This window comes from Typopeltis vanoorti, chromosome 8 (genome assembly GCF_054136105.1).
Source record: "Typopeltis vanoorti isolate ZY-2024b chromosome 8, IOZ_Tvanoo_1.0, whole genome shotgun sequence".
Classification (NCBI taxonomy): domain Eukaryota; kingdom Metazoa; phylum Arthropoda; class Arachnida; order Uropygi; family Thelyphonidae; genus Typopeltis; species Typopeltis vanoorti.
The window spans coordinates 8,959,263-8,979,162 of NC_143556.1; the positions used below are offsets into that span (position 1 = coordinate 8,959,263).

The 19,900-nt window shown below is 35.9% G+C and overlaps 1 protein-coding gene across 1 annotated transcript in view; it reads left to right on the top strand.

The window, feature by feature from the left end:
• The window catches only part of LOC150103714 (frequenin-1-like), a 72,300-nt gene that overhangs the window by 48,062 nt on the left and 4,338 nt on the right, over positions 1-19,900 (top strand). The window contains exons 5-7 of the mRNA XM_090396510.1: positions 4,456-4,534; positions 9,077-9,165; positions 15,966-16,043. Coding sequence (XP_090252636.1) covers positions 4,456-4,534; positions 9,077-9,165; positions 15,966-16,043 — 246 coding nt within the window. The remainder of the gene's footprint in view (positions 1-4,455; positions 4,535-9,076; positions 9,166-15,965; positions 16,044-19,900) is intronic.

A 19,900-nucleotide genomic window follows, 5' to 3' on the forward strand; every position in this document is an offset into this window, starting at 1 on the left:
AAATTCACATTCTTAATATTTAAACCAATATCAACAAAACTTAAACTATAGTCAATCTCCTACATTCTCTGCACATAGTTTACTTTTCTTGAAGAATTTCGTATGAAATACGCTTATTAGAAAGAAGTCAACGGACTCCATTGGCAAGGTGTATCCTGCCATATAACGAGTCCCGTGTTTGTTTCCGGTATAAACTGAAGGAATATGATGTTCCCAAGTCAGTGCAACTGTGTCCGAGTGAAATGGCCGCGAGAAGGGAACTGACAGAGTTTGAAAGAGGAGTTGTGATGGGATGCCATATTGCATGCCTATCTGTTCTGCAAATTGTTGACAAATTGGGCCATTCCAGGTCAACAATCAGTGATACCATGCTAAGATGGAAGCGCACAGAGCAACTGCAAGTGCTACCTACAGTGGAACCCACCACACTCAACAAACATGGCCGTAGGGTGCTACGAAGGATATGTAAAAACCGCCATTCGTAGAACAACACGCTGAATGCGGAGTTCCGGGCATCGAAGGGAACACGAATCTGCCCCAAAACATTCAGAACCGAGGTTCACGTCATTGGTTTCCATGATCGGATGGCAATATGCAAGCCCCACATTACCCGAACCAACACACAGCGTCGTCTTCAGTGGTGCACAGATTATGTACAGTGGGACATGGAAGCTTAGAAAGCTGTGTTGTTGAGCAGTAAATCAGGCTTCGCCCTCTACTGAGCAAATGAACTAGTGTGGGTGTGGCGGATGCCCGGCGAGCAACTCTTACCAGAGACGTAACCCTAACTGTGAAATTCCGAGGTGGTGATGGTGTAACGTATAGTCCTGTTTTTCCTACTTTGTCTTCGGACTTCTGTTTGTGGTGTCACGAATGTTGAACTCCGAGAGGTATCTGAACATTCTGGACAGTGCAATACTTCCTACTTTCAGTTTCTATGAAACTGATCACTGTCTCTTCATCAAAACGACCCACTGCGTCATAAGCTGCTACTGTAACTGAGCAGCTTGTGGGCGTGAATGTCACTACACGACTGGCTTTCACAAATTCCTTATCTCAATCCTATTGAACATCTATGGGATGAACTAGAGCATCGGGAGAGGTCAAGAGACTTCCGCCCCACAACAGTCCTGGGCCTTATTGCGAGCCTACAGGAAGAATGGTTCAGCCAAAATTCCCACCGATCGCCATCGTAAGCTCGTGGGAAATATGTCCTCAGGATTGCTGCAGTCATTGCAGTGAAAGGAGATCCCACATCTTATTAAGTTGGGGGCCATGGCTATTTGTTACTTACATTATGGTGTCCGTTAACTTCTTTCCAAGCAGTATATTTAAAAATACTTGAGAAATAACGTTCAAATCGATTGATGAAATTCCGCAGATACTGCTAATGAAACCATTTGCAATATCTACGGAATGTTACTTTATTCTCGTTCTATTAAAGTTGTCACAAGACATAAATGAATTCTGTAATGTAGTTGTCAATAATGATGATAGCGACACTGCGTCTCAATGCAATACTATGGAATTGCATTGAGACGCAGTGGAAGAAATTTCATCAGATCACATGGAATTTAGTTCCATGTGATCTGATGACTAATTCAGATCACATGGAACTAAATTTCAAGGTAATAGCATTGATATTATGGAGGACTATATAGACCTTTACCTTGTTCTATTAGTTTTAAGGAAAAGCAACATAAGAAATACGGCGGTGGTCTGAAAAAGTTCTCGGCCTCGACCATAGATGGCAATACTATCGGCAAGAATTTTTTAAGGTTGATACATCTGTCATAAGCATCCATGTGGAATTGCAAGTCATTCTATCAAGTAGTTTGTTTTATACAGCTGTCTGAAGCAAAAGTGTTGTCTGTATCCCTTGAAATGGATAAAATTGAGTATCGGGCGGCTATAAAATTCTTTGTAAAAGAGGGTTTAACGCCAAAAGAAATTCATTCGAAGTTCGTAAAAGTTATGGACACTCTTCTCCTTCGTTCTCGACAATTAAGAAATGGTCTGAGTCAAAGTGCGTGAAATTGCTAAGACTATAGCCATTTCAAAAGAACGTGTAGGATATATTTTGCATGAAGAATTGCAAATGAAAAAGCTTTGCGCAAGATGGGTGCCAAGCTTGCTCACAGCAGATCAAAAACGCACTCGCATGAAAATCTATGAACGGTGCTTGGAGCGTTTTAACAAGAATAAAACTGATTGTGTGTGTCTATTTATTACTATAGATGAGACTTGGATTCACCATTACACACTAGGCTTCTCTCCACTGTTTGGATTCTGGTGTGTAATGGTGAATGGTTGTTCAGCGCCAAAGAAGACGAAGTCTGTTCCATCAGCAGGAAAGTTCATGGCATCAGTGTTTTGGGATGCTAAAGGCATGTTATTTATTAATTATCTTGTAAAGGGTAAAACAATAACCGGGGAATATTATTCCGATCGTTTAACGAGACAGACGAAAAAATTCGTGAGAAAAGACCCGGTTTGCAGTAGAAAAAAAAAAAATCTTTCATCAGGACAATGCACCTGCCCATAAAGGTGTTTTGGCAAAATTAAGGGATCTGCACTATGAATTGTTGGAATATCTACTCTTTTCGCCAGATTTGGCTCCCTCTGACTTCTATCTCTTCCCAAAACTAAAACTCTTCCTCGCTGGTCAGCATTTTTCTTCGAATCAAGAGGTAACTGCAGCTGAAGAGGGGTATTTTGCAGATCTGACCGAGAACTACTAAAGGGACGGGATAATGGCACTGGAGCATCGCTGGAATAAATGGATTAGTCTTAAGGGAGATTATATTGAAAAAATAAAAATAATTTTGAAATTATAAATTCGTTTTTCAATGTTAAGTCGAGAGGAAACAAAGCAATTTGACTGCATATAGATGAAGGGATGATCTACAGAGGTTTGACATCTGTTTTTAGCCTATCATCGGATGTTGGAACATCCACCAGATATTCCTACGAGACAGAATTGGAAAGTTAAGGGGGTAGCCTATATCCAGTAGTGGATGGAAAGTGTCTAAAAGACGTGACAGCTATGATACTTAATTTTCCATTTCCTCCAATATCATTGGCTGTTTTTGATTTGATGAAATAAGGAGCGGACATAACTGCAACTAATCTAAAGCAGACTGTCTTCATACTCTCAACATTAAATTAAAGAAATCCGTCTTTCATTCATGTCTATGTGTGCTTATGCCCGGCTCTTTTTCCTTTCACATTATTTATGTAACTGCAAATAGTTCCGCGATGCGCTGTGATAATTATTAAACTTTTGTTCATCAAAGCCTTATTTATTTATTAGTGTCACAGCTACTATAGTTATTTATTTTTTAACCGCCCAGCTCTTCAAAATGGACATTGTTATCCTTGGTAGAAATTCAGCCGATAAATAAAAGCATTGATTCTTAAGCAGAAACATTCGCGCTTAGCTTGATAATAAGGTGTGTGTGTGTGTGTGTGTGTGTGTGTGTGTGTGTGTGTGTGTGTGTGTGTGTGTGTGTGTGTGTGTGTGTGTGTGTGTGTGTGTTATATGATGATTAAAATTAAAGTATCCCTGTTTAAGGCCTTGTGTAGTGCCATCAAGTGATTCAAATGCAGCAAAATCTTGCAGTAATACATCGTGCGTCATGCGGAAGCGAGATCTGCGGGGAAAAAAAAAAAAAAAAGTAATTCCAATATTCGCCACAAGGGTCGCGGTATGATCTACTGAAATGTAGATGTAGTGTATGTGTGTGTCTGTAAGAAGAAAAGTGACAGAATAACACATTTTTATTCACTTCCATTATGCATTCACCGGGCTGTACTGTTCAATGTGCTGCCCTTCCCGGTATGCCACACGCTGCATCCTTGTACAATTTGCAAAGGATGCAGCTTGTCAAGATGGATTTTATGCTATCTTTCAGCGCTGGTAAGTTATCAGGATAATCCGATAAACTCTGTTTGAGAAATTTCCAGGACCTAACGTCACAGGGGGTAGGTTCAGATGAACGAGCTGGGAAAAAGTCATGCGGTGGGAAACGCATGACTGATCACTCTGGCTTCCGTGAAATCTTCTCGAAGAACCTCCTGTTCGGATCGGCTGATGTGTGGACGGACTCCCATAAAAATGACTGAATCCATGTTGTGCCACAGCTATAGGCACTGATGTAGCTGTGGCACATCAAAATTGTTTACCATATCGCGAGACCTCTCGCAAAATATCGTAGCATTGAGATCACTGAATGGCACACACCAGAAGGACTTAAACATGGATACTTTAATTTTCATCACCCTGTGTATGTGTGTATTTCTTATCTAACTCAGTTATCGTTTACTCTTGCTTTTCAGCAAAAATATATTTAAGATTAGGACAACTTGAAATGTTTTCAGTGATGTAACAATAAAAGAGGATTAAAAACAATTTAATGCACGCCATTATTCACTTTTCAATATTTCTTATTTCAGGATGGAGCAATTGAATTCGAAGAATTTATTAGAGCTCTGTCTGTTACATCGCGAGGCAACGTCGATGAGAAACTGGATTGTGAGTATCATTAATACTTTTTACCTAACCAGTGTATTTCTAACAAAAATGTACTCATCTGTGATATTCCCAATACAATTATTAATATTAAGAGAGACCTCCAGCGAAGCTACATACTTGATTTTAGATTCGTTCCCATTACTTGCACACCATTCTATCAGAGAAAAATCTAGATCTCCCTCGATGAGTCATTGGACTCCCTGGAGGTGTTAAATAATAATAATCATCTCATCCCTCTGAGATTGACTACCACTTCTGGGTGGTATTCAATCTCAGCTTCCAAAGATGCCCTGTCCTTTCCCCACTCTCTCCATAAAATAAAAAATTCCACCAACAGAAATCCTGTATGACCCTTTCAGACGTATCAATGCGTCGTATAATGTGAAATATCTCAATTGTTTTGTGATCGCATGGTCGATAATTGATCGTAAACCCTTTGTATGTTGAACCCAAATAACTATATCTTTATGCTGGAAGTATAAATTCATCAACTGGCATTTCTGTACTGAACACAATGCCATCAATCTTTTACCATTATCATTTTCTACATCTTCACCAAAAGGTCCAACTTTTAAATCCCCAACCCTTCGACTAGTTCTACTGTTTTAAGTCCCCGAGGAACAAAAGCTCTTGGTTATCTTTACTCCACTAATGGTTATCTCCATTAATTCACTCAACTGCTCAAAATACTTTTCTTTCAGCTACATCCTCTCTCGGAGCATACGTTCCTATGATAACCATTTCCACTAAATATTGAGTATTATTTTTAATAATTGCTCTTTAACTTCTTCCCCATTTCTTTTTAATTCACGGATACCCCAGCTCTCATTCTGCTCGCCTCATTAACGCCACTCCAGATGCATATGTAACCAACCTGAACCTCGCATCTGTTACCTTTTTTTTTTTTCTGTCAAAATCACCAAATCTAAGTTTTCATCAGTAAAACACTTCTTCCAAATTTTCAGTTAAACTCGGTGCGTTCCATGTTCCAAATCTCGAAGTCCGTGTTCGTAGCCAATTTCGTTTCCTGAATCTGTTCAGTTCCGTTTTTTTTTCTTGAACAATAGGTTTATATATATATATACAGGGTGTTCGGGATAAATTTGACATATTTATAATTAATTATATTTTTCCGTAAGTTACATGTATTAACACACACTTCTCTTCATTTAAAAGTTTGGACCCTTCTTCATTCATATACAAGATGTCAGAAAGGATGGATAGCTGGAACCCACCTGAATCATGGAAGAGAATAACTTGTATCATGATGATTCGTGCCCGCCATCAAAATAAGGATATTACGACTGCTGCCCAATGCTCCCTGAATACAGTAAAAACAATCAGGCATGAACTAGAGACTTGCAATGGTGACTACGAGGATGTAGCAAGAAGAAAGATCCCTAGCAGACGATCTGATTGCGTTCGTACAGCAGAATTCCTCGCAAATCTGCAGGAACAGGTGTTGAAGAACCCTGGCATTGGAATTCGGGCTTTGTTCGTGGAGTTGCTAACTGTAGTCAAGCCCTGGATAACAAGGGTAGCCAATGGTAGGCCGTATGTATGGCAGCAGGATTCGGCCCCTTGCCACACCTCTGGGAAAAGTCAAAAATGGTTGTCTGAAAATTTCTACGACTTCACCAGTCCAAATGTTTGGCCTCCAAACTCCCCAGACCTTAACCCCATGGATTATTTTGTATGGGGCGCAGTTGAAAAAGACACCAATCGCACTTCCAGTAATACAAAAGCCCAGTTAATGGATAAAATTAAAACAGTTTTTGCGGCCCTTCCCAGGGAGACTGTAGCATCAGCTTGTTCGAGGTTCCGAAGCAGAATTGAAGCTGTGATCGATGCTAATGGTGGTTATTTTGAGTAAATCTTGTTGATAGTATTGTAATTAACTCTGCTTGTAATGTTTTTTTGTCAATTCATTAAATTTAATAGATACAAAGAAGATTTTCTTTTTCCTTACGAAACTGTCAAATTTATCCCGAACACCCTGTATATGACATCCCTCTGCTTAATCCCCAACCTGGAGGACCAGAGGTTTATTCTCGGAACTTCTGCTAGCTTTCTGTGGGAAACCAACCCGACTGTACAAGGCGACACAGAGGTTAGCATCAACTTCAACCCCTAGAAAAACTCTCTTCTCCTTGACTATAAGCTTCTTCTGCCCATACAATAAGAGATTAAGGCAAGATAAGAAAAAGGAAAGACCCCTAGCCCTCGACTATTTCAACAGCATTGGGATAGGAAATAGACAGGAAGGTAAAAGGAAGGGGTCTGCCTCAAAGTGAAAGAGAGCAAACCCAGCTAGGGGACCCTAGGGATGCCAACTACCCTTACTCTCAAGATGATAGCCCTAGGGATCCTTTGGTCCATGGGTTCTTATTCAATAAGAACCCATGGACCAAAGGATCCCTAGGGCTATCATCTTGAGAATAAGGGTTCTTATTCAATATATTCAGACCACCTCATCATATCTGATGGGATCCCCCATCTGCCACCTGGGGGATATACTCTCTAGAGATCAGGGTTCCCCAAGAGTCCAAAAATATATCCTACATCAAACAGATACATAGTTAACATCAAAGTTGCTGTTGGAAAGTCCCTACCACCATCTCGTTTCATGCCTCACACATTTTTAATGGGATCGAGATCTGGTGTAGTTAAGGAAGTGAAATCCTCTTGCACAAAATTAGTGCCATGGTTTCTGAAATACTCACACCATCGTTCATCACATCTACTATCATTTTTTTTTTAAATCTTGAATAGTTACCTCATGAAGAAAATATACAGCATTTATGTGCTATAGATTTGCAACATTTCTTGGATGGGATTACAATTTAAATAAATAATATATATATATATAGGAATTATGGTGATAATGCACTAAGTAGGAGAATAGCAGGGGAGACAAAGAATTCCTGTTGACAAAGGTCGTAATGCGGAAATTTATGAGTATAACAACAACAAAAACAAAAAAAACTTTAATATCTTTTCTAGCTAAGTGGAAGTGGCATTTGCACCCAGAGCGTTAGGCTGCCAAAGTTCACTTCTAGTCAGAGGTACTTTTTCTAAGCTTTTATTCAACTAGTTTCTGAGTTAGGGGATCTCTGGCACTGGCAAGCCAGAAATTGACTAATGAGTTTAAGGGAAGAAAAAATCCACTTGCACGGGCAAGCGTTTTTATTTTTTTTTTTTCCCCATAAACTCAATAAAATTGACCATTGAACCCACACTATTTCAGATAAAAATATAGTGATAGGATTAGGGACCATGAGATGGGAACGTTTGTCAGCAGTCTTTTCAATGGATGCTGTTCATAACTAGTGATAATTACAGGCTAGCTATCAGCAGAGAATGAACCGCCTTCTCGGTCTCTTCTCAGTCTTCCCTATAGAGAAGTAAGACATTTTTATTTTTCTGTCCTGCTGGCTGAGAAAATAGGGCATCTGCTTTCCAACCAAAAGGCAGCAGGTTGGAATTCAACTGCTAGTGTTATATTTGTGAATGTCTTTAAGTGATAAATTTCATTGTTCTGTCTGTGTTGGCTTGAAAGTTACATGTTTATCGTCTTAGAGCAGCAGTTGGGATATTCTAATTTTTAATCCATCTAAATATTAAACGTATGATAACTCAGTATGGAATTATGAAATAAAAATAAATAAAAAGCATTGGTATTAGTACCATGGATAGATAATCAGAACTCCTGCTCTTAAGACCAAACACATGGCTATTGTCATAGCTCGTCCACTCCCAGACGTTCATTTGATACCATGGAGTCGTTACAGTTCTCATACACAGTTATAGCCTAAAGAACCAGCACTGCCAATGATGGACTATTTCTGTGTTGAAGAGTCCATGGTGATTTAAAAAGGGTAATTTAGAATCAGATTCAGTTGAAAGAGAACTTAGTTTGAAGACATGTTGCTAATGGACTACAATAGTTCAAAGCTCAATTCTCTACACACACATTTCAGCAATTTCTATGAAGCAGAGATCAAAAAGCCTATGTTATATTAAAAATATGTAGGCATTGATTTCTCTGTATACTTTTGTAAAAAGTACAGATAATAGCAATTTGCTCTAAAGTGGCCATATTTTCAAGGTACACTATAGCTTGCATCAACATACCTATACAATTACCTTCTGGTAGCATGGTTCTAGAGTCAAGTTAGAGTCTTGCATCAGGTCAGGATTGAATATGCTGGTAATTGTTTTTGATGCTCTGTGATAACCAAAACAGAGCTTTCAAAAGTATTGGCAGCAGTATGCTTGCCCAGCTTCAAATAAGAAATAGATGTAGAAATTTCATAATTAATAATAAACCATTGGTTATTCTATTATTAGAAAGGAGAAACACAAAGTTTATCGTTTGAAAAAGGACAAAAGGGGGGGGGTAATCATAATATCACAGTATTCATAACTTACACATTAGTTTATTTTTATATTCCACTGAAACAAAATCTATGCAAAATATTATGTTATAATATAATTTCCGATATCTTTGTGTTAAAACGAGTGTTCATTTTTCACATGTAGGGGCATTCAGGTTGTATGATATAGACAACAATGGCCACATTACTAGAGAAGAAATGTATAATATTGTCGATGCTATTTACCAGATGCTGGTAAGTATTTTGCATATAACTGAAAAAATAAATAATATATATATTATTATTATTTAAATAAATTTGAAACGAAATATTTTTTGGATGGGCTAGCTCCAAGCAAACATTCATGGATATAGAAATGGAAGCAAAACCTGAACACACATCGGACACAGAGAAAAACAGTACAAACCAATAAAGCAGATTGGATCTGGTGTAAGTATAATGGACAAATCTTTTCTTTATCAGTTACTTCCCAGACCGACTAGGATAACAAATTACTGTAAAGTCTACAGTAATTTGTTATGTTCATGTCTTCCATCCTCAAGCACTAGTAAAAAGAAGCTAGATACAATCCTAATCAGTTTATCAATATAAACATAAACAACTTTTAAAACTCTATCTGCAAACATTTATAATAGCAAAGAAAGAAAGAAAATTTAATATTTTAACCCAATCATTTATGAATATGTTAAATACACCGAATCTTAATACTGAACCTCAAGGTACCTGATCCTAACCATGTGAATCTTAGACGACCTCCTCCAAACACAACTTCCTTTAATATGTGATAATATATCACTTAATAGGTATGACACCAATACTTATTGGACACATTATAATTAGCAATTTCTCATGTGGAACACTATCATAGGCTTTGTAAAATCAAATCCCATCATAGCCATTATCTTGGCCTATTTTCCCTCGTGACATCTTAACTAATTTTCTATTACTTTGTAACACTCATAAGGCTGGCTGATGTACAATTCTCCACTTCATATGATGCAGTACCCTTAAGAATTGCAATTAACATTGAAAGCTTCTAATCAAAAGGTACTATTCCAAATCTGAGGGAATCATTGAAGATGACTGACTTCAAATTTATCAACTGCCAAGTGATTTAAGATATCAAACTTACTCCTTTGTATTAAATTAGGCAAATCTTTGTCTCTCAACTATAAGTTCATTTCTAACTGACCACATACTTGCAAAACAAATATTTTTTATTTTTATTTTTTGCAAATGCAGCTGGATTATTATTATCATAATTATTCTTGAGAAGCTTGATTATACTTAATTAGTTTCTATCATCCTTACTCCTTTTTGCATAAATCTATACAAGGTTTAGGAATTAATTTCTAGCATTCATATCTAACTAATTCAAATTTCATTTTCACTATTGCTTGTTGCCACTTATATGTATCTTACTTAATATTAACTGAGCTATAAGATCAATACTCTCTGTCCACAGCTTTTACACAGCATATTTCTTTGAAAACTTAATTACTCAATCAGCCAATCCAGATTTATGGAATTTATTTTTTTGAAATAAATCAAAACATTAAACAACATCTACTAATTATCACTACTTCTAAACTTTATCACTAATTTTTGTGTTATACACTAGAAGTTATAACCTAAAATATGCAGATAACACAGTAATAATCACTGAAAATGTTAAGTATCTGCAAAAGTATAGTTAATACACTAACAGAGCTGTTGATAAATTTAAAGTTTATTGAATGGGATTGGGAAGAAAAAAATTAAATTTTTAGGACAAATGCTAAGCAGAAAGATTGACCAATGTGATCATCTGTGCAAGAAAGAAATAGCGGAAGCTGACAGACCTCAATATATGAAGGATACAGAGCAGCACTGGACAGTGCTGTTATCCTTCATATCAAACATATCATCCAAATCTTGAGACACATTAATGGAGACCTGCCATGGCTGCCAACCTGAAGACTGAAATAGCACCTGAATGAATGACAAAGGAATAAAATTGAACATTAGTTTAACAATTCCAATATTTGATCTGTCACTGATATATTCCCAAAGTACCTTTCCTTCCTTCCCTCTGATTACTTGCAAGGGTCTACAGCTCTTCTCCAGGACTCTCTTCTACAATCAGTGCTGACTTATAAAGCTTAAAAAAAAAAAAACAGCCCTCAACCTAAATATAAAAAATTGCATCTGTTGTCACAACTATGGAAAGTAATGCTAGGCAGGCAGACCACTTCAGGTACAGTACCCACAGTATTCACTAAGTACAGCGATTTTTTTCCACTTAATAGAGAAATACCACCATTCTTCACTGCAGCAAGTTTCAACATGACCTTTCTGGAATTTACAACTGCTTTTAAATACAAATCAATCATAAATAAATATGCCTGCATGAAATTCCCAAGGCAGTGCAGTGGGAACTTATAATCTTAAGGCTGACTATTTCTACTTCTTTTGCATTACCGGTGCACATACTAGTTTTACACTATATCTCCAAGAGTCTCCATGACAGATGAAATATTAGAACAGTTAAACTCTAATTTCATTTTCATTAAATCTCCAATGAGTTATGACTACACCAATGCAAGCCATGTATGCTTAAATTAATAAAGGCCCAATCATGCTAGCATGATATTGCTTACTTAGGATCCAATTCGAAGGTTTCTTACCAAACAGCCATCTTATGGTCTGCCTTCCATCCTTTGTAATTAGACTGCCAATTTTTTCTCGAGTCATTCATACTGCATATAATGGTGGATGTTTCTTTCTCTCTTCAGATTTTCAAATAATGCAAATGTTTTTCAGTACTCTTATTTCTCACCTTCTTCCATATGTACATAAAACACCTTTCTCTTGCTGACCTCAAACTTAGGGCACCAAAACTTATAGTGCTTAAACGTCTCAATTTCATCTTCTACAATCACTGCCTTAAAATGATACTATACTATTCTTCGATGGGAGGACAGCCCAGTCACTTTCAATGCTTCTAAAACGTGATTGTCTCTCCCCCCCCCAAAAAAACTTAGTTCTTCTCCTGTACCTCTGATAAGTGCTCAGCTCAAAAGTCAAGAGCAGATCACACTTCTCAAACGAACTTATCCTTAGCCTTTCCTGGCATAAACACATCACCTCTATAACATCCTCAGCATCCAAAAGACTTGGTATTTGTTTTGCTCAAGAAATTACTTTCCATCTGTCCAGCTATTAACTATGCAAATCCTAAATCTGCCCAAACTTGGAATACTACTCTCTCATTTTGCTTAGGGCACCAAAAACCTCTGAAAATTCTTGCTGTTCAGAAAAGGACAGTTTGTCTAACTCATAGGTTCCCAAAGTGGGCAGTACCACCCCCCAGTAGGTGCTGAAGCCTTCTAGGGGGGGCTATTGTGGGATCAGAAGCATTTGGGGGGGCATTCAGGCAGTCGGTGGCTTTTTATAAAGAAATTAATAAATATTTAAAAATTAATTATTTTCATGATTTTGCGATTAGATAATCATTTAAAATTTAAATGTCTTGCAAAGTGGGCGGTGGCCCGAAAAAGTTTGCCAACCTATGGTCTAACTGATAAACCTCTTGCAAATAGTCAGTTTTCATATTGTGTCTTTTCTACAGATATTTCATGGGCATTATTCAGCATTTCTGCTAAACCTACAACATCAGCTGTCAACATGCTTTTAGCATCCATTTACAGTTGAAATAATATCTTATCAAACCAGCTTACTCTTATTCATCTTTCATTCCATCTATATCTGTTCTGTAGCCAGCCTTCTTCATGAAGTATTCTGTGAAGACAACCCCTAGCTCTTAAAAAAAAAATGAAAATATATCAAAAATTATTTTTCACTTGATCTCAGCACACACTCACTGCATCAACATGCTAAGTTTTGCAGCCTCCTATGTGTGGAATGCTTTTGTCTTTTAATGTATATATGTATGTTTTAATGTATTTATGTATATTTATGTATATATGTTTTTTAATATATGTCTACATATATTAAAAAAATTAATTGAATTTTACTAATTATTTTTAATTGAATTTTTTTTTAACTCTTGACAATCTTCTAGTTTTTTTAAATATATTCCAATTGTAAACCATTCATTTTCACCAGCATAAGCATCTCAAAATGTATGTCATTTTCTTTACTTGCTTGCTTCCCTCAAGCAAACATTCACAAATCACAATCTTACATTCAGCCTACATCAAATATTCTCCATCTCACTCAGACTCTACATAGATATTAATGTCAGCACTATAACCCAGATAATTCTAATTCAATGCAGCTAAAAGTTTCTATGTTTACATAATCTGCCATCAAACAATCCGATACCTGGATAACTTTCAGTAACTCCAAGCCAGAGTTTACGAAGATTAAACTTCGTAAACTGTTCCAGGCTTATATGTTAAAAACTGCGCTATGTTTGCTTTAATTTGACTATTCCACTTTCATTGCATTTTCATGTAATCAGCATAATCACCAGTAACAATTATCATACGGAATCAGTCCTAAATCTAGTTCTTAAAAACTATCTACTTTAATTTTCCCCCCTTTGGTTTTGTAATCATGTCAAAAGAAATCACAGCTTCTAAATATAGATACAATGTCACTTCAATAAATTATTTACAAACAAAACTTACGCTAATCTTTCTATATACGAGGGTGGTCTGAACAGTTCTCTGCCTGACAATGAAAAAACGAATTTATAATTTCAAAATTATTTTTCAACATAATCTCCCTTAGGACTAATACATTTATTCCAGTGATGCTCCAGAGCCATTATCCCGTCCCTGTACTGGTTCTTAGTAAGATCTGCAAAATATCCTTCTCAGCTGCAATTACCACTTGATTCGAAGAAAAACGTTGACCAGCAAGGAAGAGTTTTAGTTTTAGGAAGAGATAGAAGTTAGAAGGAGCCAAATCTGGGGAATAGGGTGGATGTTCCAACAATTCATACTGCAGATCCCTTAATTTTCCCATTGTCAAAACACCTTTGTGGGCAGGTGCATTGTCCTGATGAAGAATGATTTTTTTCCACTGCAAACCAGGTCTTTTCTCACAAATTTTTTCATCTAGTCTGGTTAAAAGATCAGAATAATATTCTCTGGTTATTGTTTTACCCTTTTCAAGATAATTAATAAACAAAACGCCTTTATCGTCCCAAAACACCGATGCCATGACCTTTCCTATTGATGAAACAGACTTTGTTTTCTTTGGTGCTGAACAACTGGCTTCTCCACTGTTTAGACTGCTGTTTGGATTCTGATGGGTAATGGTGAATCCAAGTCTCATCCATAGTAATAAATCAACACAAAAAATCAGTTTTTATTCTTGTTAAAACACTCCAAGCACTGTTCAGAGATTTTCATGCGAGTGCATTTTTGATCTGCTGTGAGCAAGCGCAGCACCCTTCTTGCGCAAAGCTTTTTCATTTGCAATTCTTCATGCAAAATATATCCTACACATTCCTTTAAAATGCCTATAGTCTCAGCAATTTCACACACTTTGACTTGCTGGTCATCCAATACCACATCATGCACTCGATCAATGATTTCTGGTGTTGTTACACTTTTTGGACGTCCTTCACATGGATCATCTTCAAGGCTGGTACAGCCACGTTTAAACTCGGCAGAACATTTCTTAATTATTATTGTTGAAAAGGAAGGAGAAGAGTGCCCATAAACTTTTATGAACTTTGAATGAATTTCTTTTGGCATTAAACTTCTTTTACAAAGAATTTTATAACCCGCACGATGCTCACATCCATTTCAAGAGATACAGACAACACTTTTTGCTTCAGACAGCTGTATAAAACAAACTACTTGATAGAATGATTTGCACTTTCACATGGATGCTTATGACAGATGTACCAACTTAGAAAAAAAAAAAAATCTTGCCGATAGCATTAGCATTGCCATCTATGGTCGAGAATCTTTCACACCACCCTCGTACAGTATTAGCAAAATTTTGTATAGTATAAAATCATCAGAAATTAGAGTAACAAGTATCCATTATTTCGCTTTCTTGCGTATCAGTTGTTATTAAGCAGATAGTGTTAATTAGGTGACAAGCTGTAAATGTGTAAGAAATATTTCAATCATTAATACAGAAATTTATTAATTTTCACCCAAAAAATAGCATATATGTTGGCGTATAATGCAATATTTGAAGTTAAAGAAAAAAAAGAAAAGAAAAAAAAGGAAAACTACTGTAACAAGGTGTTGTCTTATCCTCTAGGTAAAAAATCTGAACCTTTGAATTTGGCAATGGAAAACAGTCTGGTATTGATACAGAAAATAAAATGTTGTAAGAGGATGAGAATGAAGAAGTCAAAGCCACAGTTTCAGATTCAAAGTGAAGGTTTAAGTGGGGAACATTTTTATTAACATATACTATACTAATAAAACAGATTGTAAATTGTTTTATTTGTTCTATATTATTTTATATCTGTTCTATATTATGTTATTTAGCATGTCGATAATATAGTATGTTAATATATGTTGCATAAAAGCATTTGTATTCTGCACGGTAAGCATAAGTATTTTTCTTTTAAATATTAATGAAAAAACTTTCCAGCATGATCAAATGAATTGCAATATAAGAAACTGAAGATTGGTATGAACACATAAAAAAAGTTTACTAATCATCTTTTACAGGAAGACAAATTACAGTGAAGAAAATACTGCTGTAATTTACATGCTTTATATTTATTTACACAATTACTTTAACTTATATATTAATGTAAAAGTAATGTATAAGAAGCTCTTAGTGGCAAGTGCAAAATCTGAGGTTGTTTTATACAGCACAAAACAAAGATTTTGAAATGAAATTTTGGGAGTTGCTTTTATGCCAGCATATACAGTATTTAAAAATTAAATAAAACTAAAAAAATAAAGTGTTTTTAGTCCATCCACAGTACTCATATACTACAGGTTTACAATCTGTTCTGGTTGCAAAAAAAAAAAAAAAAAATTTCAGAATGAATGCAAACATATTTAAAAAAATATTGATAATCAAACTAATTTTCCTTTTTTACTTAGGGACAGACAGGGGAACAAGATGAGGATGGCGACAACCCACAAGAAAGAGTAGACAAAATATTTGAACAGCTTGATAAAGTAAGTACTGCTTATTATAGTATGCCTCCTCGTCAATCTGTCACAATTAAGCAAACACTAAATTTTACGCAAACACATCTGCGCTGAACACAGATTAGTTTATGTAAAAGCTTCACTTAACACGTTAAATTAGTAATATGAATATATATAAATAAATAAACAGTGATATCTCGCAAATCCGAACTGCAGTTTGAAAAAAAAAAGTTTTATTTATTGCGTATTATTACATATTAATAATATTATTATTATAAATGTAATTTCAATAATTTCAAATTGCCTCAATAGGGACGGGAGAGGAAACTCCATATGAATAAATAAATAAATTGAATTACTCTGGATTTAGAGAAAGATGTTGGAAGTTTATTTTGCACTTGGTTAGACTATAATAAATTTAGTTTAATTCTTTATCCAATGTAAGCAAACAAAGTTTGCACCTGAAAATATCTTCAGGACTGAGGTAAGGTGGTGCAACACCAGCCAACTCAGATCAAAGGTGGACAAAGTTCTCATCACTCCTTGTCTCAGTATCCCCCATAATGCAAAGCACATCTCCTTGCAGACATGTATACTGCTATGCATTAAGGGAAGGGCCACAACCCAGACCAGTTTCGACCTTTATTGAGGTCTCATCAAGTAGGAGGCAGACCCAAACGTGGAGATACCAAGGAAGAAGCAATAGGAGAGGTCATATTTACCTATACAAGTTGCCAACAGGTGTACCACCTTATTATTAAATTATTCTGGATTTAGAAAAGATGTTGATAGTTTATTTTGCACTTGGTTAGACTATAATAAATTTAGTTTAATCCATTATTTATAATTAATTATATTTTTTAATAAATTATAATTAATAATAAGGTGGTACACCCTTTGGCAACACGTATAGGTAAATATGACCTCTCCATTGCTTCTGCCTTGGTATCACCACTTCTGGGATAGCCTCCCACTGTTTAGACCTCAATAAAGGTCAAAACCGGTCTGAGTAGTGGCCCTTCCCTTAATGCATAGCATTATACATGTCTGCAAGGAGCTGTGCTTTGCATTATGGGAGATAATACAAGGAGAGATGAGAACTTAGTCCACCTTTGCTACGAGGTGCCAACAGATGTACCACCTTGCCTCAGTCCTGAAGATATTTTCAGGCGCAAACTTTGTTTGCTTACACTTGGATAAAGGATTAAACTAAATTTATTATAGTCTAACGAAGTGCAAAATAAACTTCCAACATTTTTCTCTAAATCCAGAGTAATTTAATAATAAGGTGGTACACCTTTTGGCAACTCGTATGGGTACATATGACCTCTCCATTGCTTCTGCCTTAGTATCTCCACGTTTGGGTCTGCCTCTCATTGACGAGATCTCAATAAAGGTCGAAACTGGTCTGGGTAGTGGCCCTTCCCTTAATGCATAGCAGTATACATGTCCGCAAGGAGATGTGCTTTGCATTATGGGAGATACTGAGACAAGGAGTGATGAGAGCTTGGTCCACCTTTGATCTGAGTTGGCTGGTGTTGCACCACCTTACCTCAGTCCTGAAGATATTTTCAGGTGCAAACTTTGTTTGCTTACACTTGGATAAAGGATTAAATTAAATTTATTGTGTACTGTATTATTTTTCAAGTTTTACATTACAGTACAGTAGCCTTTTTTCTAACAGTTACTTCATTTATTTACAGAATTAAATTGATGTACCATTAGAATCTGATTATTTTTGTCTTAAACGCTAGTTATTGTTGTCTCTTAGAGGAAAATTCACCAATCCGAACGAGCAGGTTTTTTATTAGTTCGGATTAGCGAGAGATACCGCTGTATATAGATCCATACTTAAGAGATCAAGGGATATATAACCACATCAGTGCTGTGTGTGGGGGGGGGGGGGTGCAGATGAGTACTGAGACACAAGTTTAATGCCGATTTCTATGAAAAGTTGCAGGTTATAATTGTTTGGGAATACTTCTTGAAGAAGGCTGATCCAAAGACAGATGGAATAAGAGAGGATGAACAGAAGTAGGTTTGGTGTACTGATCATGAAATACTTCAATGCATTTGATTGTTTTATAAGCTGAATAATTATTTTTAAAGCAAATTTCTTAAATACAGTTTACAAAATTGTTGTTCGCTGAAAAAATGGCAAACTGTTGATTTTAATGAACAAGACATGTTAGCAATAACCAAGCACTGCTAAGGTTGCCAGACATGCTGAATTAAGTTCTGTGTGGAAATTGGAGAGAGAGAATAATATCATGGTGGAATTAGATCTCAAGTTATATTCAAACATACTGCATCATCAAAATTAAATTACAGTGATCTCTCAATTACTCAACCTTCTAAGTTTCTAACTATCTATTGCTCTTTTGTGGTTGGATAATTGACATAACTGTAATTCATACTTGAGTTGTGTAGAGTGCTACTCATTTGAGACAATAAAATTTGCATGTATAGTTGGGAAAATGCTGAAGAGAAACAAAAGAAAATGAAAAACAGATGTGCACTGTTGTGCATATTATTCATAAAGTATTTTTAATCTCACCCATAAAATGTTGGAAACCTGTATAGCAATATGAGTATACTGTATGAGGGCCTGAAATTATTTAAATGGAGAACTATGCATTCATAATTAGTAAATTAATACTGGTAAAAAAAGTAAAACAACTTACTAAATCAATGACTAGTTTTGTACACTATTATGAAATTCAGAATGATACAATAAACAGAAATAAAAAGAGGTATTAACATGGAGATTTCTAAATAACAAACCCTCAAGTTTTTTAAAATTCATTCAACACACAACAGATATTGAATGCAGGATTGAGATATGAGCATGGATACTTGTTACAGGATATAACATCAGGTCTTGGTTTCTATTACGCTGGGCTGGACATCGTATCATCTCATGAGCCTCTTCAAATTTGTGTAAGTGTTAATAAATTCCATATAAACTCCTAAGAACCATGTGCATTAGGGAGAAACTAAATGTGCTATTTTTCATGCCTTTTTAGACTCCCAAATAGACATGGTGGTAAACACTTGCCTTATACAATTTCATAATCCAAATATTCCTTCATGCTACAGCAGGCAGAATTTAAACAAACATTCCTAATCAAAGAAATTCATCCTACAGAACAAGAATCCATAGTCTGCTCTGTTAGTGATCAGTGGTATAGCAAGACATTTGGCCAGTGAAACCATTCTATAACTGCAGTTGCGAGGATGCCATGATATTGTAGAATTATTCATGTTTGATTGTAACTATTCCCATTGCCTAATCTATACTAGATGTGTTGCCACAGCATTTCACTACAGACAGCGATCAGTCTCATGTCCTCCATGGACATCACATTCGCAGTGTCTCCTGTGAAGTTATCTAACAAATTATGTACCATGAATGTATTTGTGACCTTGCAGATTTCTCGGCATCATATGATGTGAAAACCATTATTCATGATATTCTATATTTTTCCAGTGAAAATGCTGCTACACAGATGGAGCTAAATAAAGTAAACATGTATTAAGACTTAGGTGCTAGTTTCAATTCATAATTAGATTTAATAGAAAGAAAACAGCACAAAGAAATAAACACGAGTTCCAATATTTCATCTGTAACAAAGACATCCTCTGGGATGCAATATAAAAATTGTGATCACACACACAGTAGCAAGAGAAGAAATGCCACAGCTAATAGCATAATGTCCAAGTTATTCAAGATAAGCTTATTGATTTTTTCTTTGAAGTCAGTCCCACACAAGAAAAGTTACAAAACCTATAGCACATTAGGGAATCTATGTTTTTTGAACAACTGAGAGTTGTAGCCCTTAACGAAAACTGTTCCAAAGTACAGAAGTAGAAGGTATTAAAAG